Source organism: Urocampus carinirostris, chromosome 14 (genome assembly GCF_059441175.1).
Source record: "Urocampus carinirostris isolate Australia breed hairy pipefish chromosome 14, RoL_Ucar_1.0, whole genome shotgun sequence".
In the NCBI taxonomy this organism is placed as follows: Eukaryota; Metazoa; Chordata; class Actinopteri; order Syngnathiformes; family Syngnathidae; genus Urocampus; species Urocampus carinirostris.
Window position 1 is genome coordinate 22,005,592 of NC_142362.1, and position 26,912 is coordinate 22,032,503.

At 39.0% G+C, this 26,912-nt stretch overlaps 2 protein-coding genes across 2 annotated transcripts in view; one reads left to right on the forward strand and one right to left on the reverse strand.

Moving 5' to 3' along the window:
* Positions 1–25,711, forward strand: part of st6gal2a (ST6 beta-galactosamide alpha-2,6-sialyltranferase 2a) — a 103,450-nt gene extending 77,739 nt beyond the window's left edge. Inside the window, exon 7 of the mRNA XM_088353375.1 lies at positions 17,413–25,711. Coding sequence (XP_088209501.1) covers positions 17,413–17,660 — 248 coding nt within the window. The 3' untranslated portion in view covers positions 17,661–25,711. The remainder of the gene's footprint in view (positions 1–17,412) is intronic.
* tmtops2b (teleost multiple tissue opsin 2b) overlaps positions 1,786–26,912 on the reverse strand; it is a 75,430-nt gene continuing 50,303 nt past the window's right edge. The window contains exon 4 of the mRNA XM_088353376.1: positions 1,786–8,426. Coding sequence (XP_088209502.1) covers positions 8,214–8,426 — 213 coding nt within the window. The 3' untranslated portion in view covers positions 1,786–8,213. The remainder of the gene's footprint in view (positions 8,427–26,912) is intronic.

A 26,912-nucleotide genomic window follows, 5' to 3' on the forward strand; every position in this document is an offset into this window, starting at 1 on the left:
CTGCGCCATGCTTTGATACAGAAATAGAACCAGCTACGGAGAGTGCACCCTTTAACATGGTGTGCCTTTTAGGCGTGAAAATACGATATCCAGACTACAATCCTGACACCCGTTCTGTTGAATCGCAGTGCTAAGAAGCATAGCAAAAACAGAGTACCCGCTCACGTTAAGGGGTGTGGATAATGCTGGGGGTCGAAGTAAGCCACACCACTCGTACCTACTTGACCTTAAATTGATTGGATATACATCAAACGTACCTTGTAAAAAATGCTTAAATATTAAATGCTTAAATATTTTGACGGCTGCAAGTTCCTCCGTGTTATTTGCAGATAAACATCGTCGTCTTCTGTCCTTATCAAAACAGATACGATAACATTTTAAATCAGGCTAAGAACCTTGCCCGTTGCCACAGCAATAAAATCCCATCCTCAAATGTGGTGCTTCTATTTTTCTGTGGTGGTTAGCGATATTTGTTTCAACTCGAGTGCCTATTCAGCTGAAGTGCGCAAGAGTGCCTCTACCCGTCCGTCATGGCTCTCATTCTGCCAGCCAAGGCAACTTGACGGCACTTGCAAAGGCTCAACAAGCGTTTTTTTTTTCTTTTTCAAATAACTTCTGTACTTTCAAACTGTATTGGTAAAAATAAGAAAATAATCTTGCTGCTTTACTGCATTAATGTATTCATTATTCAGATCTACTTTATTTTCATGCTTTCATGTGGATGACAAAAATGTTGTGTAAAAAAATCCAAACAACAAATTAAAGTACTACACTTTATACATGTTGATATATATTTACATTATTTGGACCCTGATCTAGGCAAACATCTTAGTTTGGCTCAAAAATGTGATTGATGAACTCATGTTAATTATGTGACAATATATAATCATTATATTTTGCCAGTTTTGTCTAGCAGGCCGTATTGATAGATTAATTTTGAAGGTTTCCCATCTATCTATTTCAATTCAGATAATATTTTATTGCCCTTATGTGGACATTTGAAAAACTGTTTTTACTTTCCTTTAGCATTTCGCGAAGTCCATTTTTGTTGGCAATAGTAAGCATGTTCCTCAGCCTTTTGGGCCCGGCGCAGCATAACCTGAAATTGATAAGATTTGTGCTAAATGTGAGGATGAAGGGTTTTTAACCTTCCTCGACAACGACACCTCAACTGGGTTTTTAGTGATTTAATTTCTAAAATCTTGGTTATACAAGATTTAGTGGGCATTCATTTAGTTGTTTGAAAACTGTAAATGGTTTCTTAACTTGGTGGTTTTATTATTTTCTTTTTTTAGTAAGCCTAATATTTTGCACATTTATTATCTGTTCACCCATAGGTTTTCAAGGCAAGGTAAACCATTAAAAATTGTCATAGAATAGACTGACTTTCACTTTCTCATTAGTCAAGCAGATTTATCACTGTCACTTTGGAGGATGATCCCACCAAATATATGCACATGCTAATGTCGGCCTTTGGACATTGTAACTCTCCTGTCTTCACTTTACCTTTACCGTACTATCTATTCTCATATAAATAATGAGTTCTCTTATAAATCCCAATAGAAACAGCACTCCATGCCTCATTTTAGGTGTATAGCACCACTGCCGCAAATTATCTTTTTTAATCATTGGCCAATATTTCCGTTATCATTGACAACATTTACAATCCATATTCGTGGACAACGTTTGCATTTTGATGAATCTTACAAAACGGTTGGCTGGTTTTATGGCGAGTGCAATCGCCACATGCAATATGATGTGTTTATATAGTAAGGGAGGAAGGAGAAGAATATGCACACTTTATTTTAGATGCCCAGAATTTTTGTGGATCATGAAGTTTTTGTTTCATGAAATGGGTCCAAAACACAAATTGTCATCCACTTGTGTTATTTACAGATACGTACATATTTTACAGACATATCTTGCTGCAGTACACAATTTCAAAATAAAATACACACAATGACAACCCCCCAATCTGTAGTATCATAAATTGTGCAGGACCGGGGCCAACATTGACATTTTTAATGCATGTAAAAAACTTTGTGGGAGGGGGGCTGATTGGGGAATGTAGTGTATTATGCTTACATCCCTGTGCTGCTGCAGAAAACAAGAATTCTCCAACTGTATCTCCTGCATGATGTAAGAGGCGTCTAAAAGGGGCGGTGTGAAGGGGCTCGGAATCTCCTCAACTGCCTTAAGACTTGGGGTGATCAAAGTGTGTGGTTGTAGTACAATTGAGAGTGAGAGAGGTATAATTATAAGTTTGTTTCTGAGAAGAAGGTTGGATGTCCTTGCATTGAATGAAACTAAGATGAGAGGGTGTGGTGAGGTGTGTTTTGGCTATGTGGTAGGCAGAGTGTTACGTGTGAGTACAGGTGGAGCAAGGTAATGTATGGCTTTTTTGTAAGAAAGTGAAAGAGAGACTACCCGAATGGAAGGAGGTGTCCCGAGATCGATGTGGATTCATGTGAAGTGGGGAAGCAAGATGTGGGTGTTTCTGAGTGTTTATGGTCCAGGTGCTACAAGATACAAGGAAAAGTGTTGTGTCATTGTGTGTTGCACAGTTTGGAGTGAATTGCCATGTGGTTGTGTTGGGAGATTTGAATGGCGGAGTTGGTGATGAGAGAATGGAAGGTGTGATTGGACGATTTGGTGTCCCAGGAGTGAATGAGAGTGGCGAGAGACTGATGGAAAAGTGTTTGGAGTCGCAGTTTTTGGTAGGAAATAAGATGTTTAGGAAGATGAATGTCAATAAGTACATATGGATTAAAGTGGCAAGATGGACAGTTAGGAGAGTCGATGGTTACGTGTTGATCAGGCGGAATGTGTGTGAGAGATTGCTGGATGTGAATGTGCTGCGAGGTGAAGCTGGGGGAGGCACTATTTAGTGGAGGCAAAATAAAGAGTGTCTGGTAAGTGGCACGGTTATAGAAAAAAGGGCATGCGATAAAAAAAGTGAAGGTCATTGCGTTGAATAAGCGAGAGAAGCAGGATGAGTATGAGGGAAGAGTGAAGGAGTGTTTTGAGATGGTGAGGGAGAGTTCTGTGGAGGGAGTAGAGGAAGAGTGGGAATGTCTGAAGACATGCTTGCACAGTTGAGGTATAGGGAATGTGTAAGGGTGGTGGAGGTGTACGATAGGTAGTAAGTGGTAGATGAGAACGTGAAAGCAGCAGTTGTGGAAAACAAAAAGGCGTTAAAAGAATGGTTACACAGTGATGATCAGGAAGTATATGAGATGAACAGAATGAAATTAATTGTGTAAAGGGAGCGGTAACAGATGCAAAAAGGCAGTGAATGGGGGAGAAAGTTGACTGAGAGTTTTGAGGAGAATAGAGGGATGTTATGGAAGGAAGGCAATAGAATCAGATAGAGGGAGATAGGTCAGGATGAGAGTTTGAACGATCAAATTGGTAGGCTGTTCTTAGAAGGGCAAGAGGTGTGTAAAAGATGGGCTGAGTATTTTAGTGAGCTGTGAAATGTGAGTGATGAAAGGGATGCATGTATTGTGCCTGTAGGTGTTGGATGGATGACTTTGTTTAGTAAATTAAATGAGAGGGAGATTGTGAGGGAAGAGGTGGAAGAAGCAGTTGGCTCGATGAATTAAGAGAAAACTGCTGGGTTGGATAGATGCATGGTAGAGCATATCAGGAGAGGTGGTGAATTTGTGATAGTTTGGCTTGTACGGTTGTTGTATATATGTTTGGCATAGTGCATGCGTGATTCAATTCTACAAATGGAAAGGTGACAGGCTGGTGGGTAGTAATTTGAGGGGAATAAGTCTGTTGAGTTTAGTGGGAAAGCTTTTTGGCTGGATTTTGATTGGAAGAATAAGGGATAAGACAAACTGAGTACTTGGGGGGGTGGAATGGGTCGGTTTAGAAGAGGAAGGAAATGTACAGAACAGATCTATGCAGTGTAGTAGTTGTGTGAAAAGTTCATAGCGAAAGGAAGTGAGGCGTATTTGGTATTAATGGATTTGGTGAATGTATATGACAGGATAGATTGGGAGGCATTGTGGCAAATGTTGAGGATATATGGAGTGGGTGCAGAGCTTGGGGATCGTACAGCTTGTGTGAGAGTGGGGAGTGAAGTGAGCGAGTGCTATCGGTAAGAGTGGGTCTGAGGCAAGGGTCTCTCATTTCACCTTAGCTGTTCAATTTGTATATGTTGTAGGTGTTGCATGTAAGTCAGCTGGAGTTTGCAGGTGACACTGCTTTGGTGGCTGACTACGCAACAGGGCTGAGTGCTCTGGTTGTTGAGTTTGACAGAGTGTGTAAGAGGAGGAAGGATTAGGTAAATGCAGACAAGAGTAAGGTAATGAGGTGTTCGAGAGGTGCTGAGGTAGGTGGATTAGAGATTTTGTTGAATGGGGTAAATTTGCAGGAGGTACATGGTTTTAAGTATTTGGGTTCATATGTGGCAGCAGATGATGGTTTAGAGGAGGATGTGAAGGGAGCGGGTGCAAGGCAATGAGTGTGCTGAACACATTGTTCAATTGTATGGATCTGTGAATGGATGCAAAGCGAGGATTGTATGAAGGTGTGGTGTGTACCAAAAGTGATGTATGGCTCAGAGGGGTGGGGTTTGAGAGTAAATGAGCATTAGAGGTTAAATGTCTTTTAAATGAAATGTTTGTGTATAATATGTGGAGTGACACGCCTGGATAGGTTAAGGAACAAGGAAGTAAGTAGAAGAACTGTTGTGGTGAGAGAACTGGCTGAGAGGGTCAATGAAAATGTTTTGAGATCGTTTGGAGGCTGTTTGGTTTAGAGAACATGTAGTGCAGAAGGGGTGGGAAATAGAATAAGAGGAAGGCCAAAATATGGTGGGATGGATGGGGCAAAACATGCTCTGAATTTAAGGTCTGTTGATATAATAGATGCAAGAGTGTGTGCAGGAATTTGAATGGCAAACGATAGTTAAGAATGACTGATATCAACACATATAATGCGCAGGGGTAAACTAGTGTATGCTGTCGGGCCTCTCTGCTGATTGCAGATTGCTGGTTGCATGGCATAGCAACTAAGCCCTTGTGTTACTTAATGTTCAGTGTCAGGTTGGGAAGAGCAAAGGGGAATGATTGTTTGGTGAATGTGAGTGTGTTCTTGACTCTTGCCACCCCCCACTAGTGGGCTATGGCTTCGGTATATAGATAGGTAGTTACTGTAAGTAGGTAGGTAGGTAAGTAGATTGTAAAGTAAAAACATTATCGTGAGCTAAGCTGTGACTGGCTGTTGCAGGTAAGACTGACCGTCACTCAAATCACACTATTGTTCCTTGAAAAAAAAAAAATATATAATTTGGAAAGAAAAAATACTAAAGTGAAATATTACAATGATCAAATGAAGGTAAAAATCATACAGAAGTTCATTTTTTTAAAGGGACAGTGTGTATTATTAAAGACATCCAAATGTTAAAAACACGTCATTCATTAATTAAAAATAGCAATATGGATTTGAAAAATAGGCAACAATCAAAATCAACACATTTGCATTTATTTTACATAACTTAGGCCTTACCTTAAGGGGGCTGGGATAATTACCCAATATCTTGCCTTCCCCGGTTACCTTAAAACTTCATAATGCAGGCCCCAAAAAATTAGAATTAAAATGGTGCGTTTTTTTTCTCCATACTTTCTATTCTTCTTTGTGCTTTTAAATGCTCATTTTTGCCTGCACTACACTGTACAACATCATACATACAACATATATTGGTCAAAAAATACACACGGTCCCTTTAAATGGCACCAATGTCATGATGGGTGTACTTGGCTCTATTGTTTCAAATATTGTGACAGGTTTGACCATACATAAGATTAAATTGTGCATTTTTCAATATTTTTTGGTCCTCCTTTTTGAATTCCATGTGAAGCACAATTGAAAAAATGACTAATACACAAGTAGAACCTTCGAAAAAAAGACTGACATGCAAACTACTACAAACCTCCAATTCTCATTGGCTAATTGTCCTCTAAAGTTTGCCTTCAACAGTGCTTTTCAAAGGTATTGGCCACACATAGACTTTTTGACCTATTGTCATATTTCAGGTTTCAAACTTCCAAACAAAAAACTCAAAATGTTTTTTAGATATCAACATGTCAGACACAATCGTTAAAAGAAACCAAATGTATTCAACATTTTATACTGTGCTAAAAAATACAACATTGAAAAGTAGAAATGGCAAAAATATTGGCCCCTTTTGAGTTAATACTTTGTACAACTTGCAGCGATCAAAGATAGAAGTCTTTTGGGTATCTACGTTTTGCACATCTTGAAACGCACAAAAGTGCCCACTTTTCTTTACAAAACAGCTCTAACTCTTTAAAGTCTGATGGTGATCGTTTGTGCACAACAATTTTTAGATCATTCCTCAAATGCTCTATACCAGGGGTTCTCAATCTCACGGCCTCGGGGCCAATTGCAACCCGTGGGGTGACAGTTTGAGGCCCTAATATGAAAGTCGAAATGGACAGTGTGCATTATTAAGCGCCTCCTGGTGGGAAAAATACAATTCATTCAAAAGATAAATACTTATTTAAGAAAAAAGCAAAGACAAAAGAACAATGAAATAAATGTTCATGTTTTAAAATACTCAAATGTTAAATGAAATTTATTTTACATAACATTAGCCTCACTTTGATGGAGCTGTCTTTTTTTCCTCAATTTTTTGCCCATATTTTTCTTCTTTTTTTCTCTCCTTTTAATTTTTTTTTATTTTTTCCATTTCATGTTTTTGTATTTTTATTTACTTTTTTCCTGTTTTCTTTTTTTCTTTTCTTTCCTTCTTTGCAAAACGTTGGACAAAAAAAAGAGAAATATTGTGGCTTGGTCACAAGTTTTTGTAGATTGTCTTCTTTCATTTAACACTGATTTTTCGTTACATGGCACAATAAAGCAACATCTACTGGTCCAGTAACACGCACCGTCCCTTTGATGTAAGTGCAGCCCATATAAATTATGGAATCATTTATTACTGATTGATTTATTTTCACATTTATACTTGATATGATTAGATCTTATTTTGTGTAGCATTTTGTTAAATATGAGAACAGGATTTTTTTAAACAGATGTTTTCCTGTGGAAAACCCAATTTGGCCCAACCTCACCCCAAAGCTAGCTCTGGCCCCCAAGTCAGTTGAGTTTGAGACCCCTGCTTTATAAGATTAAAATTTGGACTTTGACTTGGTAGTTCTAACACATTTTGATTGTTAGTTTTAAGCTATTCCATTGTAGATTCTGCTTTATGTTTAGGGTTGCTGTCCTATTAGAATGGTAATCTGTGCTTCTTTATCAGGTCTCTTTCAAGACCCAAATGATTTTCTGCCAAAATCACCCTGTATTTGGGTCCATCCATCTTTCCATTAACTCTAACGATTTTATCAATCCCCGTTGAAGAAAAGCAACCCCAGAACATGATGCCTAAACCACCATGTTTGACATTAGGGATGGTGTTATGAGGGTGATGTGCAGTGATACTCTTCAATTTCGGTCTGATCTGACCAGAGCATCCTTGTTCCATATGTTATTTGTGTCTTCCATGTGGCTTGCAAATGTCAAACAGGCCTTTTTATGGTATTATATCAGAAAGGGTTTTCTTCTTGTCACTCTTCCATTAATTGCAGATCTATGCAGTGTACCACAAATAGTTGTCTTATGCACAGATTGTCCGACCTCAGCAGTGTATGTCTGTAAGTCATCAAATGTTATCATGGGCCTCTCGGTTGCTCCTCTGATTAGTTTCTCCTTTTTTGGGTTGAGGGACGGCCAGGTCTTGGTGGGTTTGCAGTGGTTTAATGCTCTCTTCATTTTTATATTTTTGCTGGTACTGTGCTCCGGTAGATGTGTAAACCTTGCAAAATCTTCTTGTATCCGATACATGGTTTGAACTTTTCCACAAATGGTAACTTTGGGAACTTTTGGAGTCAGTTACCTGAGCTGAGAGATCAATATTTTCGCAACACCTACTAATCTTTTTTTTTTTTTTTTTTTTTTTTTGAAAAGATAATATAAATTGTTGAAATCATTTTGTTCCACTTTACGATTGTGTCTCACATGTTGTTGATTCTTAAAAGACATTTTCAGTTTTTTAGATTTTAGTTTAAAGCCGGAAATATGACCGTATGACAAAAAGTTCATGGGTGGCCAATACTTTCACTAAGCACTGTATTGGGAACCTAAACCACCTGAAGTGTGCTTTCTTGCGCCCGCCGGTTTCATGTTACGACTTCGGGAGGCGTGGTCAATTTCATGGCCGGCGCCCCGCTGGTTTTGAATGCCTCGCTTGAGATGTGGGCCGCGCACGCCACCGTGTTGCTGGAGATCCGGCGGTTGAGCTGGATGACAGTGGTCTTGGAGGGCATGGAGGTGTTTCCCCCCTTCCCCGACCAGTGGTCGCAGTGGAACAGGATGAGAAAGCATCTGTAGAACTAGCAGAGCAGATGAAAAGTAGGTTAAGGTCAGGGTAAAAACAGCGACCCAGTTCTCACAAGCACTAGCTGGTGCTGAGGTTGATGGAGCATAAATCATTGCTTAAAGCACTTTGATTGCAGGAAAGCAGAGAAAATGGCATCCTAATGACCTGTTGCATGTCATGCAGGGGCCTCAGACAGCCCGAGTGGTTTGCTCTGATGCCTGATTCGGGAACATCTAAGAGTACACGTGGAGCGTTTCCAGGATACCGCCGGATAGCATTTATTTAGCCACATACAGGTCATTACAGCTTATGTAAGGCTAGTAGCTATACCGTACAGTACTGTGCTACATTTATGTTCATGTTGAACTTAAACTGAAAGGAGGATATTGGGCACAGATAAAACTTACACTATCTTATATAAAGGAATGTTTCTCAACTGGTTGGTCAGGGCCCAAAAGTCAGGTCGTGAACCGTTTTTCAGTGGGTTGCAGGCCTTTGCGTTGTAAAATAATGCTAAGAAGAAATAACATGAGGGTCAGTTACACTCCTTAACAGTAGATGGTGATAATGCCCAGCTCGATCTCTTCTTCCTGTTCAGCCAATCAGCGTCATTCCAATTGTGTCTCAAAGAGGAACCACATTTCAACGCTGCTTTCTGGTGGCTTCGCTTTGCCATTGCATTTATTTATTTCCTCATCGTTAACGACAACTGGCATTAGTTTGTTTGGCATTTTCCTATGAAGTGTCATCACCCCCTATGGGTCAAGAGAACAGGTGCACGCTACACTATAAAATCAGTCTTAGTGCAAGGATTATGCATCAATTATAGTCAAGTCAAATCGTGTTTATTTGTATAGCCCTCAATCACAAGGAGTCTCAAAGGGCTGCACAGACCACAGACTATTGTAAACTACAGCCTATTATTACACCATCTGATCCAAAATCTACATGAGGGCAAAGAAAAACTCGAATCTCAGCATGAGGAAAATGAAGAAACCTATAGTTTTTTGAGGATCAAGGAAGTTTTATCACAGGAATACGGTAAATAATGCACAACGGGAGATGTTGAGAAATAATCCATCCATCCATCCACTATCTGCACCGTTTATCCTCAGTAGGTTCACGGGGATGCTGGAGCCTATCCCAGGTGACTTCAGGCAGTAGGAGGGGGACACCCTGAACTGGTTGCCAGCCAATCGCAGGGCACAGACACATACGACTCACTCGCTCATTCACACCTATGAACAATGTGGACCGGCCATTAACCTGACATGCTTGTTTTTGGAATGTGGGAGGAAACCTGAGTGCCCGGAGGAAACCCACACAAGCACGGGGAGAACATGCAAACTCCACACAGGAGGATTTAAATTATAGGCATTTATTATGGATCATGCAAAATTAGGGCAGTGTTTCCTGATGGTAAATTGTAGGGTAACTACTCCCTGCAACTGAGAGTGTGCGCTACATTTTTACCCAACACCTTTATGGGGAGAGATTTGTCTCAAAAACAAATATATTTGCGATTTACTCAAGATCTCAAAATCATGTCTTGATAAATGCACACGCAAGATTTAAAATGGCATATGTAAACGGAAAATATATTCGTGGCTCTGCAAAATACATGATTCATATTGGATTTTTTTTCTTTTACTGGTACTGGAGAAATTGGAACATTGGCCTTGAAAGTCCTTAAAAGGTGCTTGAATATTGCTACGGAAAAGGTGTACGTACTCTGAGGAAAGTATGTTAAAAGCAATGGAGTGGTCTTTGGCTGTATGAGTCACCATACTCTGAAAGATTGAGCGTAAGATTCAGGGACTTGTGACCAGAATAACAATCCTGCAAGGCAACATGATAAACGGAAGTCAACGGAATAGTGTGTTTGTGTTGCGCCGATAACACGGCATAGATGCTAGCATGCTGTGCTTGCCTGGGCTTCATGTTTTATGGATTTGCTTGAAGAGAGAAGTCTTTTCGTAACATGCAAGCTTTTTGCCCCACTACACGTTCTTGTTGATCACTGGGTCCTCAGTTTTACCCGTACGCCGTTGACAAGCCGAACCATTTCATCATCAGACTTCGATTACGAACGATGCTATCTACCTCTGAGGAGGAGGGGAGTTAGCCCCTCTGCCCCCAACTCCTCTGCACAGCTGAAAAACCATTTTTCCCGTGGGAAGAAAATGGAAAAATTAAAATGGGAATCGATCATATGGCGGGTAGCCGATGCAGTTACTCGTGTCCACTCGGATTTCGAGAATCGTTAATCCGACGGAAATGCCGGGGTCAACCGTATTGCTTGAATTTGGAGGATCGTTCGGCAATCAAAAATCAATGAATTTAAATTATGTGATTTTTTTAACCGCTATAACCTCTTTGACCACTTTTCCCTATGTGCACGATTACAAACGAGGAAGTCCAATGTCTTTGGTTTACCAGATGACAATTTAATGACACCAATTCATATATGTGAAACCTTTGATATTAAAAAGCAGTAGATGTTATCACGCACTCTGTTTTTACGCGCATCTCGAGCGTGTTAAAAAAAAAAAAACTTCGGAAGGCGAGTGGCAAACTTTTACCAAAACAGAAAAGTAATGCAATCATTTTAGCCGTTTATTCACGCTTAGTCACTTCAAGATAAAGCAGCTAGTCTTGAGTTTTTTTGGTTTAAAGTTTAAAAAAGAGGTAGAGTTTTCTTTTTTTATTAGTTTTAATCGGTAGGGGTTTTTAACTCATTCGGTGAAATAACCTATGAATATGTTTTCAGAAGCATTGTCCCTGAGTGACAAAACGTAACAATGTGTTTTTTTCCATTGTTTTATTTTTTAAAAAGGAAAAAAAGGCTAAAGGCTTTGGTGCTGCTGACCAGTAAGTATCAATCCTCTGGGAATGATTTCACTTTGATAAATTACCACTACAATGGCTTTGATAATATCTTTGTCCAAACATCAAGGAGCTCCCATTTTCTTGACTTCCCCGAGTGACCGAAATTGTGTGAACCTCACCGGATCGGTGGAAAGTTCTTGCAACGTTCATGCAACATTCATGTATAAGTTCAATGTACTTGCAATAAAATGTTGTTTTGCAAGCAAATCACCCTTTTGTTTATGGAAAGCGTTGTTTAGATATTGGAGGTACTAAGAAGCACTTAAGTGAAAGTTCTGCTTGGATCGCATCCTTTTCTCTCAGAAGTTTTCTTGGAATCAAGTATATTTTAAGAAACTTGTAAACATGTACTGTTGTTCACTAAAAAAATGGTAAAAGATGGAAAATAATTTTTTTTTCTAATGAAAGACGATTGTTTAAGCTTTCTTTTGAGAAACTAATTTTCCTTAGGCCTTCAAAAATGATTCAAAATAGCAACTCTTCCCATTTAAGAGAAATGTCTGGCATTGATGAATTAAGAGGGTAAAAGCTATCGTCTAACGCAGGGGTGTCAAACTCATTTGAGCTCTGGGCCACATGCTATAGCAAAAAATCTTAGGGGGGCAGACTAGAAGGTTAAAGAGGAATAGAGAAAGTAAAAGGGAGAGATAAAAAAGAGAGAGAACAAGGGAGAAAGAGTAAGAAAGAGAAGGCAAAGGAGACAGGAAAAGTGAGAGAAAAAGATAGAGGAATCACAAGAGAGGGAGAAGGGAGAAAAAAGGGACATGGAGACTGAAAAATAATAAAAAAAAACAGAAATAAAGTGAGAACAAGGAAAAAAAAGATCCAAAAAATTAGAGGAAAGAGAAAAAGTTTGACCATAAGAAAGAGAGAAAGAGAAAGGGGGTGAGTAAAAGAGAGAGGAAACAGAAAAAAGTGAGAGGGGGGATAGAAAAAAGTCAGAAAAAGAAAGATTAAAACATATCAATAAAAAAGACAAAAAGGGTTAGAGAAAGAGAAAAAACAAAGGGCTCAAAAAATAGAGCGAGAGAGAGAGAGAGAGAGAGAGAGAGAGAGGGAGAGATAGCAAGAAATAATACAATAGTTACTTTGCGAGTGGTGCCTTATTTGGGTGACATTAAGTGGAGATATTTAAAATTGCGGCTTTTTCTTTTAGGCTTCCCTCAGTGTTGTCTTGCGTGCCGGGTTAAAACCCTTGGCGGGCCTGATCCGGCCCGCGGGCTGCCTGTTTGACACCCATGGTCTAACGCAACAGTATCCAACCTTTTTTAAATTAAGAAGTACTCTAATGTTACTATTTAGCACACAAGGCACTCAGTTTGATATATATTTCTAAAATAACTTATCGTGGTAATGATATGTTATTTTTATGGTATTATCAGGTTAATTGTCGGAAGTATGGTTGAATGGACTCCGTCACCCACTAAAAAAACGTTTTACTAGAAAATATCAATGACCCAACACTAATGAGTTATCTTCAGAACAGATCCGCGTTGGAGACCCCTGGTCTAACACATAAAATGGTAGTGTTGGTGATAACGTTAACTAAATAGAAAAAGAACTGGTCAGTGGAATTCTCAGGAGCCAATTAAGGCAATGATCCATATTCTTGATAATCCGAAAGGATTGAAGATAAACCTCTTAACCGCTTTACGGGCCGGATTGAAGCTTTAAGAACGACTACGGATACACTCAATGAATAGGACAGAACACGTAAAATGAAGAGAAGATAAACGTCAGTAAGTAATCACTGGAGCCCATCCCAGCAATCATCGGGCAGAGGGCAGGGGACACTCTGAACTGGTTGCCAGCCAATCGCAGCACTGTAAAAATGTCATGATATATTCACATGTGGGTTAAATGTCAGAACCAAAACACAGCGAGCATACCAAGTAACTCTTGTTCTCATTAAAACGTACTTGCTTTTTGGGCTATATGATACAACACCCAAGAATAAAATCTCAATTTGTTTGAGTCATAGTGGACAATTACATTATTTTGTTCAGTTGAGTGGATGAGGGTTCAAGTCCAGCTACCGCAGCCTCTCCGTGTGTAGTTTTGCATGTTCTCCCTGTACTTACGTGGGTTTCCCCCGGGAACTCCGGTTTCCTCCCACCTTCCAAAAACATGCATGTAAGGTTAAATGGCCAGTCCAAATTGTCCCTAGGTGTGAATGAGCGGGTGAGTTGTCTGTCCTGTGACTGGCTGGCAACCGGTTCAGGGAGTCCCCTAGCCACTGCCCGGAGATAGCGGAGATGGGCTCCAGCTCCCCCGCGATCCTTCTGAGGATAAGCGGGGCAGATAATGGATGGATGAAGTGAATTAATCCACCCAAGGAACAATTATTTAAAGAATGCTTGAGTTAAACATAAATAAAATCTTAATGGTTGGTGGCTCAGGAGGTAAAGCGCTCATCTTCATATCAAGACGTCGCAAGTTCAATTCCCGGCTCCTCCATGTCGGAGTGTGCTTGGGCTCTAACGCCCCCCATAAGTAGGTACTTGCCTTGCATGGCTCACACCGGCTATCGGTATGTGAGTGTGTGTGAATGGGTAAGTGTGAAGCTCATTGTAAAGCGCTTTGGAAGGTCTTCATTGACTTGGAAAGCGCTATATAAATGCAAACCATTTACATTTAACATAACCCGTCACAGCTAATTTGACTCCCCAAAACACACACCTTTTGCCTAACTTACTCATATTTAAGTAGTTAATAACTTTTCGAAGCAGGTCTTGTAAACGATCCAATCGAGTATTCAGCTGTTTGGTAAAATAACATTCACGTACAACACAAATAAAGAACCACTTATTGTCACGGTTGCCATGGCGCCCAATTTGCCCCGCCCATCTGGCGCCAGCTTCGGCTCATTGACAGATCGGCTTTCCGTCTATTTAAGCTCAGTGCTCTCACTCTTCCTTGGTCAGTCCGTCATCGAACCTCTGCCCCGCAAGATGTGGGTTTTGACTCGGTCCTTTTTCCTGTTGGTATTTCCTCTCCAGTATTGTTCCCGTTTATTTTAACCTGTTTGATATCGGTTTCCAGTTTCGTCCCTGTCTAGTTTGTCCTATTTAATTTCGATATCCTGTTTTGATATCAATCCTGTCTGTCCCGTTGTTTAATATCGGTTTCCAGCTTTGTTCCCGTCTAGTTTGTCCTGTTTATTTTCGATATCCTGTTTCGATATCAATCCTGTCTGTCCTATCCGGCATCGACCCCATCTGTCCGATATCTGCTCGGACCATTCGTATCGATCTCGTCGGCCTCTGGCTTCCTATCATTCCACGCCAGACTGCTGCCTAATGTGCTTGACTCCCCATTTCCCCAAAGGCTTGTGTGAGAAACGTCACACATTTGGGTCCTGATCCTGTTCCGGTTCTTGACAATGATTCTAATAGTAGTCAAGTCAAGTCATGTTTATTTGTATAGCCCTTAATCACATAGCGGTTCGAATTCAGATCTTTAAAGCATTTTTCCCTAGCATTCTTCAAATGGTTTGATTTTAAAGTCCAACTAATGATATTGGAAAATGGTTAAATTAAAGTTAAAAAAACATTTTCAGGGTGACAGACTGTACCATGAAATAAAGGTAACATTGTGATAAGTTTATCCTGTTTTTAATTTTAGACACTTGCTAACGAGATTGCATAGAATGCCAGTTCGTTATTTGGACACAGTTGTCTGCTGTTTTGACTATTATGCACTATTTATGTTATTTGTCACTATGTTGCTGTTCTTTGGTTCCCACACCATTTAGGGTGCATGTGGTTTTGTAACCTAGGAAATAAGGGCTCAGAGAATTTCTTATACGAGGTTTGGGCTCTTTCACCCTGCAAGTTCAAATCCATTGACGTCTACTCTCCTAATTTTGAGTCACTACTGAACTTTAAACTTATTGCATTAACACAAAATATCAAATCAGAAAACTTTTATGTTATAAAAAGAAGCATAAAAGGGATGGGAAATATATGAAGTCCGATAAGGAAATCATAATTAGAAATACAATTAGTACTTTTTTGAAAAACTCAAATTGTTTTAGTCTTAAAAAAGCTGCATTAGTACAACAAAATTTGTATGTTATAAGTTATTTGGTTTTATAGAAGACAAGCAGTGGTCTCCTTCGCCAATGCAATGCTTTGAGTGCGTGCAAATTGTTTTTCTGATTCTCCAAAGTACGATTATTAGCCATTGTCAGACGTCTTAGTCTCGACCAAGTAGCACTTAAGGTTTCTTTTACGACCCTTATCATACCTTTTTAAAATAATTGATGTCATCCGGAGTGGATTTAAAATGAGAATTAAAGACTCTTCTATATTCCATTGAGAGAAATATTTAGAAATCACAGACATCTTTGAAAATAATTGCTGAAACAAGTGTCAAGACTGAGAGCTCTACTGTTCTGGATTGTGGAGATCAATATCTGTTACAAATGCAAATCTGGCGTGAAGCGTGGCGTCATTATGCACCTCGGTGGTTTGCACCGATTGTCGTTTTCGCAGGCACTGTTACAAAAGAGTGATTTGCGCCATTGTGAGTGTGAGAAAAAAAAAAATCAAAGTGGCCTCTTACGTTCCCTTTGCATGACGGGGCAATTCATTCGTCGAAGCAGAAAACAATAATGTCTGTTCATGATGAACTGCAGGCACAGCTTTACGGGCGGATGATGAAAAGTTAACCAGGGCGCTCACAGATAGCTGCTGGGAGATTGGCTTTCCGAACGTGTGTGACCATCCCTGCACATGAGCAAGCTATTGATTAGCGCCTCATGTCGTGGCGTGGAAAGCCTTACTGCGACACTTTGGGAGATTAGTCAGCCACCGGAGACTTTAAACAAGGTTGTCAAACATACCGCCTGTGGGCCGAACCCGGCCCGTTGGAGGATTTGATCCAACCGGCCATACATTTCTGAGTATGTCAAAAAAGAGATTCTTTAGGTCATTTGTATCAAAAATAATGCTTTTATGAAATTAATACAAACCAAATGCTCTCTTTGGCCGCCAGAGGGCAGTTAATATGTAAAATAGCTAATGTCTGGCACAGAGACTGGACAAGTGAGTGCCGAGAAAAACGCCTTCGCGTTTCGCTACATCTTTCTAAGAAAACGGCACAGACTTTCAACCCGGTGTTGCAAACTGGCAATTGTGTTTGGGTTCTGAGGGCAGCTGGATCGTGATGGCACAGAGGGGGGATGGGCCGCAGACTAAGGAGAGAGTGAGTTTGTATAGCATGGTGACTTGGTTCAGGTGTAAAACTGCATTCACTCAACTGTTAACATATTTAGTGCCAAACATGAAAATCAGTTTTGTTCATTGTTTGTGAATAAATGGGTTTTGCTTAAGAAAAGATACCGTATCATCCAGGTTCAGTGTAGGCTACTTAAGTAGACTGAATGACAAAGCATAATACTAGAAAAAAAGGCAAATATTTTCGAGTTAAAATTCTTTTTCCTCCGGCTGAATCCGCTGTTTCCATCACTATTGCACAGATTATCCAGTTCGAACCATTAACATCATTGGGTAATGCATTGGCACACAAGTGAGACTGAGTCGCCTCCCTGTGTGGGTGGGCGGCCATGACAATATAAAATCAGGAACTGTAAATGAGGCGGGGGGGGGGTTTTCTGCAGATGTGGCAGCATGGCTGTATTCGATCTTACTGGTATCCAGTAATGCTTATAATACCATGGTTGACATATTTTTTGTTTCTGTTAAATAGAAGGGGAAAAAATGATAAGTACATTATGTTTTTTAATATTGGACACCTACAAATTAGATTGCATAAGATACCTGTGTGTTATTTTGACTATTATTCTGCACTGTTGTTTATTGTTTGATTATTGTGATTTTTTTGGTTTACATCTGTTTTTGATTTCCACACCCATTAGGCTGATCTGCTTTTGTAACATAGGAGATTTAACAAAAAGAAAGGGCTCAGGGGAAGTCCTGTAGAACCAGTTGAAATGTCTTATATGAAGGCTCACTTTCCGATTTTCCTTGCATATATATATATATATCCATACCTCCTTAAACATATACATTATTATCATTATTATCATTATAATAATATATTTTGCAGTCTATTCATATTTAAAAACCTGACTTTTACTCCTGCAGGGATCCTCCTGATGATGGCGCTGTGCGAGCAGGTGCACGTGTACGAGTACATCCCTTCCACGAGAAAGACCGACTTGTGTCATTACTACGAGCGTTACTTCGACATGGCCTGCACTCTGGGCGCTTACCATCCTCTCTTGTATGAGAAAAGCCTCATCCAGCGGATCAACAGGGGCACAGTGGGCGACTTGCGCCGAAAAGGACGCATCACACTCCCTGGCTTCCGCACCTTCGAATGTGACGTCTGAATGTTAGAGCTAACTTGTTCAGCCAACGTTACGTAACCGTGACCTTTTCCGGCCCCACTTTGGGTGCGGTGCATTAAACCCACTGGAGACTGTGAGACTGCCATTGAAAGATAGGGCTGGGGAAGGCTTACAAGTTTTGGATTGGAATGACGGAGGGAAAAAACACAAGCCATAGCCCTTCAGGGTGGTGGGGGATCAGGAGTGATACTTCGAGGAGAACATGTTTTTATTAAAATTGTCTTTGGGACTACCTCCTGCCAGAGGGAGAAACGTTGATGGGGGGAAAAAAACACTTGTCCCAACTTTGAAAAAGACATCTTTCTGCTTTAGCTGAGCCACGTTAGCTGTGAAGCTGACACAGATTGAAAACATTTTTTAGAACATTTTCAGTGTTGTTGGTATTAAATGTCAAGAACAAAATTGATGCACACTACCATTCAAAGGTTTGGGGTCACTTTCATATGTCCTTATTTTTTAAAGAAAATCTCATTAAACTCGTCAGCTCGGTAGCCTAGATGGTAGGGCGCCCACACCGAGACTGGGAGGTCGCTGGTTCAAGCCTCGGCCGAGTCATACCTAAGACTTACAACATTGGTACTCATTGCCTCCCTGCTTGGCGCTCGGCATTAAAGGTTGGAATTGGGGGGTTTTGTCACCTAATGACTCCCAACACAGCAGTTGGGTCTAAAAACCCGGCGCCGATCAAAGGCGACGTGTCACGTCGAGAGGTTCGCGTGTCAAATGATTTCCTGTATATATCATGTTTATGGTGTATACTGGCTGAATAAATAAATACAATACAATACAAAAACTATCTGGATATACACCCTATACATTGTTAACATTGTAAATGGCTTTTTTAGTTGCAAATGTCTGTTTCAATGGAATATCCTCATAGGTGTGATCAGGCCCATTTCTAGCAACCAGCACTCCAGTCTAATAGTACATTGTGTTTGCTAATTACATAAGAAGGCTAATGGTTTATTAGAAAACCCCTTTTATGTACAACTTGAAAGTATATTATTGTTCTAAGAAAGGAAGTCTATTCTGTGTGAGAAATTGCAAAGAAACTGAAGATCTCCTACACAGGAGTGTACTAATCCCCCTCAAAGGACAACACAAACAGGCTCTTATGAGAGAGAGAGAGAGAAGTGGATGGCCTTGCTGCAAAACCAAGCAAGAAGAAACGTGCATTTGAGTCTCTGGCTTGAGAAATAAATGCTTTACATATCTTCAACCAGCAGCTTGTTTGAATAGTACCTGCAAAACAGACAGCCGCCAATTGTCAATATTTATCGTGAAGAAGTAACTCCAAAAGCTGACCTTCTAGGCAAAGTGGCAAAAAAAGCTTATTCTGAGAACGGCCAACAAACTAAAAGATTTATATGGGAAAAGGAACAAAGATGGATTGCTTATTTGTTGAATAAAAGCGACTTATTCGTGGAAAACTCAAAATTTTTCGGGTGACCCCAAAGTTTTGAACGGTATTGTTGGTATCCACTAAAACCTCTTACTGTAGTCATCTACTGTAACTAGTTTATATCCATTTGAAGTCATCTGAATTGTTATTTGGTATTGGGGAAATGGAAACAACCAATTCCGTCTGCCGAATCAATAAATTCCCTGGTAAACATCAGCAGTATTTCCCGGACTATAAGCGACACTTTTTTGCATTAGTTACCTTTTCCTCCTACTTATATTCTAAACGACTTATAGTGTTTTGTTGTGTTTTAAGCATGTTGAAAACTAATATCGAATTAGTTTACACTGAAAACAAGAGGCAAACTCTTTTATGCTGGAAAAAAAGCATAATCTTCTTTAAAGTCGGAATGTAGCGATCGTCTTCTATGTTAAAAACTACACAATTCTTCCGCATCAAGACTAACATTGCATTCATCTGTAATGTATGCTAGCATCATCTTTTTCGACTCTAAAAATTGGCATCGTCTTTGCCTTCGACTACATTTTTGTATTGTAATATAAATTGAAAATATTTGCTTTGGGATAACCTACAGTAAAAAAATGAAAGTCTGATTTATTCAATTACGTTGTCAGTCGACTGCACAAAATATGTGGATAAATATACTTAAGTAGACTATACTAGTGTTTTTCACCCAGTATGCCAGGGGCACACTAATATGACGTGAGACCTGTCTAGTGCGCCACAAGGAATTTGCAAAAAAAAGTATGCCACTGGTAAATATAGTTGCTTTCTTCCAGTGATCGGTCAAATAACTAACACTTATTCATATCAGTGGGCATCAGCAGATTACCTTTTTGTATTTCACTTATTGTCATATAATTATTATCTGCTCATGATGTAGTATGGTATATTTAATAGCTTATTTTATATGGTGAAGGTGTTTAGAGTATGCTGCAAACATAATATATATCAAATGAACTAAGAATCTTTTAAATAATTTGGCTGATTTTAATTATTATTTTTACTTAGAAAAAGAAAAGATAAAAGTTAAAACATAATTTAAAAATTGCTTGATTGAATTATATATAATTCTTGTGATTTATCTAGAAAAACAAGAAAAGAATATGTAGTAAAACTTGAAGAACACTTTTAAAATGTATCAAAATCCAAGTTTACAGCAAAATTATTAACCAAACTGAATAGAATGTGTTCCCACAAATTATAAGAACACCTTTAGAACAAGTAATAAGTTTGAAAAAATGGAAATTGAGAACATACATTTTTAAACATTTCGATAGACAGTTATTGAAAAAAAGAGTGTGCTTCGGGCAAAACTGGACTAAACATCTGATTGATATCCCCATTTGCATCCACATGGTGTTAAAGTGCAGCACCACTTGAGCAAATAGAACCAAATTAATCAAACACAACTTAGCAAAATCAATTTTATTCAGTGTATTTCTTATTATAATTATGTAGTTTGGCATTACGTGATTTATACCATAAAGAGATTTATAGTCTGAAAAGTAGAGTTTTGCCAACACCCACAGTACCCAAGAATGCAAAGGTGTCTCCCTAATTTATATCATGCATTAAACCGGTTTCAAGGTTAAGAGAAAGGTGTGTGGGTTGGTGTTCAAATCACCCCCCAAAAAAAATCAGTCGTGCATCGTCATGCACGTCCACCACATTTCACTCTAACGATTGTTACGTATGGTTGTAATTGGGGTTAGAGTTCCTGTTTTATCTGAGGAATGCTTGTTAATCTTGCAAGAAAATCAAATCATCTTTGATGCTGTCTAAGTCATTTTAAATAACAACATGCTGGAACAGGGATATTGATAAGAAAATGTAGGGAGGTCAACTCTAATGGTATGTGGAAGTGGAATGTATCGGCAGTCAGATGATCAAGAAACGTGGGTAAAATTGGGACAAACAAAGAGGAACCTGAAATCTGACTAGTGACCAATTCCATTGCAATGTTACAATGCTCAGCGAGAGTTTTGGCCCTCTAAGAGCTTTTTGTCATTATGCCCCATTTCAGGCTTCGAACCACTTAAGTAAGCTGGACTTTTGATTAACAAATACATGTCTCTACAATGTCCCCAGTAACTGAAATACATTATGCCATATTTCATTGGAAAGCTTAAACTCTTGGGATTCAAAATATACTCATCAAAGAAACATCACCATCAGTCTTAGACAAGATACCCGAAAACTAAAAATCCAGCCTAACTCATCAGTATGTCCCCCATCTTTAACTTCTTTGAATGTCCACAAAAATGGCTTCGTTGCATCAAGGACAATCCAGAGAATCCAACCGTGCAAAATATTTACTCCAAAACACACGATAAAGAAAGCAGATTAAAATTTAAAAAACTAGCCGAAAAGCATGTCCCCATCTTGCATGTTTGTTTTTCTCCAAAACTGTCTTTTAAAAAACAGACTCGTTAATTTATTGCCAATATGGTAGTCAGCCTCTGACATTTTGATTGACATCTTTCTCTGCCAATAGCAGGCTTTTTTCATGGTCCACAGCCTGCATTAGCCCATACGGGCCTGTTTGATGAAAGGGATATCGCCTGCTTTGGCTCAGAAATCTTTAGTCAGTAGTATCCGATTCAGATGATGTTTGACACATCGGTTAGCCAATGAAATTCCAAACATAATGTTATGCCATTTTATGGGGGTTTATTCAAATCAGAGCTGAAAAAACGTGTGCAAGGCAATCCATGATTCATTTTACGCGCACGTGTCACAATCATTTATTTGATTTGTCGTAAACTGGTCCTCTTGAAATGCCCACTTATGGAAACGCCTACACCTATCCTTTGAAAAATCTGTAAAACACAATCTTTCATCTAATTTGACAAGGTGCCAGGTAAGGCTTCAAGCTATTGTCTCACCTGTTTTCCAGCTAAGATGAGGGTGCTATATCATCTGCAGCGATTTAATTGGAAAAAAAAAACAAAAAAACAGGCAAGAATAAAAACTTTCTATTTCTGTGTGTTCCAAGTCACATTACTCAATGTTATTAGCAATTGCAGTGATCATTTCCAAAATCGTCTATATCCTACAAATGGTTCCAGAACAGCATTCAATTTATTCTGGGTATGTCTTGGATTGTGATTTTGGGCAAATTTTACAGGAACCTTAGGGGTTTAAAACTAAAAAACTGAAAATATTTTCTAAGAATCAATGACATTTGAGACACAATCATGAAGTTGAATCATATTATTTTAACATTCTGTATTATATTTACAGCAAAATATGGGCCCCTTGGTCCCTCCGCTCAGCCATCTGACTCCATATGTTCCCTGATGATTCCTGAATGATCCAATGTTGACCTAAATTACGAAATTCGAAACATTTACACAACTCTTTGAGCACTGTGCTAGAGATCAAATTGTACCGAATTGCAAACCTACCAAGACCTGACCGTTCCTATAAACATTCAGCCCAAACAAGAAGAAAAATAATCAGAGAAGTAACCAAGAGACACATAATCACATTGGATGACCTGCAGGCATACACAGCTGAGGTGGGAAAATCTGTGCAAAACACATCTTCTAATTGTACTCTGTATGAATCTGCCCTTTACGAACAGAATGGCAAGAAGAAAGTCCTTTTTGAGAGAATACCATAAAAAGGCCCCTTTGAAACTTGCAAGAAGCCACATGGGAGACACAAGTAAGAAGTGGAACAAGGTGCGCTGGCCAGATAAGTCCACAATTGAACTTTTCGGGCTGAATGCAAAGATCATTTTTGCGTAAGAGTAACACTGCACTTCACCCTGCAAACACAGTCCCCACTGTCAAACATAGTGGTGGTAGCATCATGCTCTGGGGTTGTTTTTCTTCTGCAGGGACTGCGAAGATCGTTAGAGTTGATGGGAGGAGCTAAATACAGGGCGATTCTGGGATAAAATCTTTTGGAGTTTGCAAGAGAACTAAACATGGGGCACAGGTTCACCTTCAAAAGGACAACGACCCTAGAAATACAGCAAAATCTACAACGGGATGGTTTAAAACTAACATTATAAAGGAGTTAGAAAGGCTAAGCCTATAGAGCATTTGTGGAATGATTTGATAAAAATCGGGGTGTTTACACCTACCTTTGAATGTTTTATCTGTCAGCACAATTTAAAATGTTGAAACTATTTATTGCCTTTTCATGATTGTGTCTCACATGTTGTTGATTCTTAGAAATTATTTTGATTTTCTCATCCACAGGTTCGAAGCCTGTTATTGGCAATAAATGGAAACATTATTGTGGGGGCCAATACCTTTGCAACACTCTGCTCAATTTATTCTTAAGAATGGTAGGAGTATATACTGCCGTTTGATAAGGAAGTGGTTAAGATGCTTATGGAGTGGTAGTTAGGTAAACAATGAGCAGTCCAGTTTCCTGGAGAGAGTTAAGCTACATCCCACCGAAACCCCCAACCTTGACTCATTTGGCTGTCTCTCATAATTGAATGTAACCTTTAATAGTCATGTGTTTTCATGCTGAGCCTCATTACAGGGGGTTTAATTGCTGAGGGCGGGGTTGTAATCCGACATCCTTGTACGATATAGCGAGCTCCTTTATTTATGCTCGGAAAAACCCTCAAATATCGGTCGATGCTTGCCGTCATCTGTGAGGAATGCCAACCGGTAAAACCATCAGCTTTGCTCCGTCCCAGCCTGAGGAGATTTGATTTATTGTGTTTTTCTACCTGTTAGCTCTTTATTGGGCAGTATTTTCCCTTCCCATAGGAGATATTTTCCCAGACAACAAATAAGTAATATTGTTACAAAACGATCTTGAGCCAGTGTGTTGGAAAAGTGATGTCATGTGAGTTTTGTATTTAATAAATAATGATGGCTCTGGTAAAGAACAGACAATATAGAATAGTGACTTGTTATCTGTGCTAACATGCTTCTTGTTAACCAAAACAGTAGCTACTGAGGGATGTCAGCGGTTCCCCAGGTATAGGATACATCTCGAAGAATGGACATAATTTGAGTTGTTTCTCACAAAAGTATCATTTGCGCTGGTGTTACAAGGTGCTACAATTAGCACTGTACCCATTCTTGTTCCCATCCTTTTTTAGAGAAATTTGCTTTCTGATTTAATGTATAACAATTGATGTATTTATGTATTTGAAAAATATATTTTCAAAATACAGATATGTTTGTAATGTTTGGCTCGAACCACAGCCCGGTTCTTAAATGCTTACTACACTAGAAATAAGAACCAGAAAACAGCATACTCTCATTTGACTGTTTACCGGATGCCAGAAAGGTTGAATTCACAGCTGTGGAGCCTTTTTTAGCATGAGGCGGAAGAAATCTGCCTTTTCTAAAATAGTCCCTAGTCTTTTACGGTCTTGTCACACAATTGGGGGCTATTCAGCCTCGCAGATGTGAAAATGAGTGACCTAATTGTCTTTACTGGTTCAAACGGGATAATGTGTGCAAGAGTGCTTTTAGACAGAAAGGTGCCAAAATAGGAGAATTACAGTAACCTAGCAGGTCAGCTCAAGCTTTCAATTAATATCTGAGAAGGGACATCTAACAGGTGAAAGGGATATATGGATGTTCAGTTTATTTTTATACTGTACATCTAGAGCACTTATTGAAGGCAATCCCACTAGTTCTTTTGATGCAAAATATGTCCTTGCAAAAAAACGACAGGTACTTTCAAACATGGACTTACATATTCCAGTGAAGGGCTTTCTTACGAAATCAAAAATTAACCGGAATCTGCTGCTCTTCTACATGTATTACAAAATAGGCACAAAAAGGCAGATTAACGGGTACCTGGAAATACAATCTGATATACTTGTTATTGCCTCTTCTTATTTTATACTATTTCTCCAACAACCATACAGCCCCGGGCCACTTTATGAGAAAATAAAATAAACCTATTTGATCGCTGTTGGTACGGAACTGCGGAGCCGGGCTTTGTGGTCTAAATCTCTTGCTGTTGACAGTTTATTGTAATACAAAAGCAAGACTGAATACAGTTGTAGGGACTGATTCTCTGGATGCTTGAAACACAAAGGTACTGCATTGCATAGACTGAATTTGAATTAAGGGTGAGTATCCATAGATGTACGGAGTTTAGTTCACGGTAACGAATTCATAGCACGGAAATATACAGGGAGTCCTTCATTAATGAAAACCTGAACTACAATGTTCCCACTTTTCCACCGTTTTGTCCTCAGCACAATAGTGTTGCTCGAAATTGGTTTCCAGGCATATTTTATTAAAAAATTAAAAGCATTGAACGCCTTTTTAACAAAAATGAATAAATACAGAAGTAAAACGACTGTATTTCTGGACTATAATTCATTAGGTGTTTTTAATGCAGCGCTTTTTGCGCAGTAACTCAATTTCCCTACTGGTACGGCAGATGGATGCTTTCAATTTAAAAGTTGCATCATACACATTTCTTCTTGTACTTAGCATGATAAGATGATTAAAAACTGAACATTAAAAACTAACTGCTTCACTGACATTTTGAAGGACAAAATGTTCCATGGGGAAAGTAGATATCTTGAAAGAACATAAAAACTTTTTACATTTAAAAAGAAAAGAATGGACTTTTTAAAATTGAGCTAATAATTGCTCAATACCAGCTGTTTTAGTCCAAACTACTCAAAAATAAAATGTAAATAAGTAGGCCTACTTTTTGAGATTTTTCAATAAGATCATGTGAAAGGAGCCAATCAGAAATGAACGGAAGCTTTGAAAGACGCTAATTAGTTCTCTCTTTGACTAACCATTCCTTTTATTTGGCGTTCTTTAAGTCCAATTGGGCTTCTTAGCTTGACTGCCTGCTATAACTCCTTTACTCTTTCTCGTTTGCCTCCTCTTTCTAGGCTTTATGCAACAGTAAGTAAGACCAAGCAGTAAGCTAATGGACCAATGGTATAAAAATGAAGACTGACTAGTCATTACAAATGGACATAGTGCAGGGATGTCAAACTCAGTTTGGCTCCGGAACTGGATCTAGACTTTCTCTTCTGAGGCGGCCTGATCAGTTAAATGATGTCAACTCCAAATGTTTAGCTTCGTTTTTCCATATCATGCTTTTATCATTCAGACTGCATTAGTAACTTATCCTGCATATTTGAATCACGGATGGCAAGGGATCTTTTAAAAACAGTTTTCCACAAACGATTGGAAAAAATAGGTTTTCATTTTGGGCATTAAATATGTGTTAACTCGTTCATCATAACAATTTAGTGCAGTTTTACACCTGAACCAATTTTCCACGCTATACAAACCCAACACTGTCCTCTAGCGACCAGAGATTTGGTATGCATTTGTTTGGGGAAAAAAAAAATCATAATTGCGGGCCGTGTGCTTGACATGACTGAGTTAGTGTTTTTTTTTTTTTAATTTTAGCTAAAAATCCAGCATCTTCATCAGCACTGCAAAATATTCATTGTCAAATAGTAGTCTAGTCTTTTTTCATAAATTAGCTACATTTTTATTCAAGCCACAAAAAATGTAACGAATAACCTAGTGCATGGGTGGGCAAATATCTTTAGTTGTGGGCCGCATTAGGTTAAAGAAGTTAATTTATGTGTCTACCAATGCAGTCTCGAATCCGATATCTGGGCAATACATGAGGACATAGGCTTATCCAAATTATCATATCTTTTCTGCAATTTTAAAAAGTCATATCTGCAATTTTAAGGGCTTTTTATTGTTAATATGCATTTATGCAAGAAACTCAAAAAATAACAACGAAATGTATGGTTTTCTTAAAATAGCCCCGACGGTGTGTCCATCCATCTATTATCTGCTCCGCTTATCCTCAGTAGGGTCGTAGGG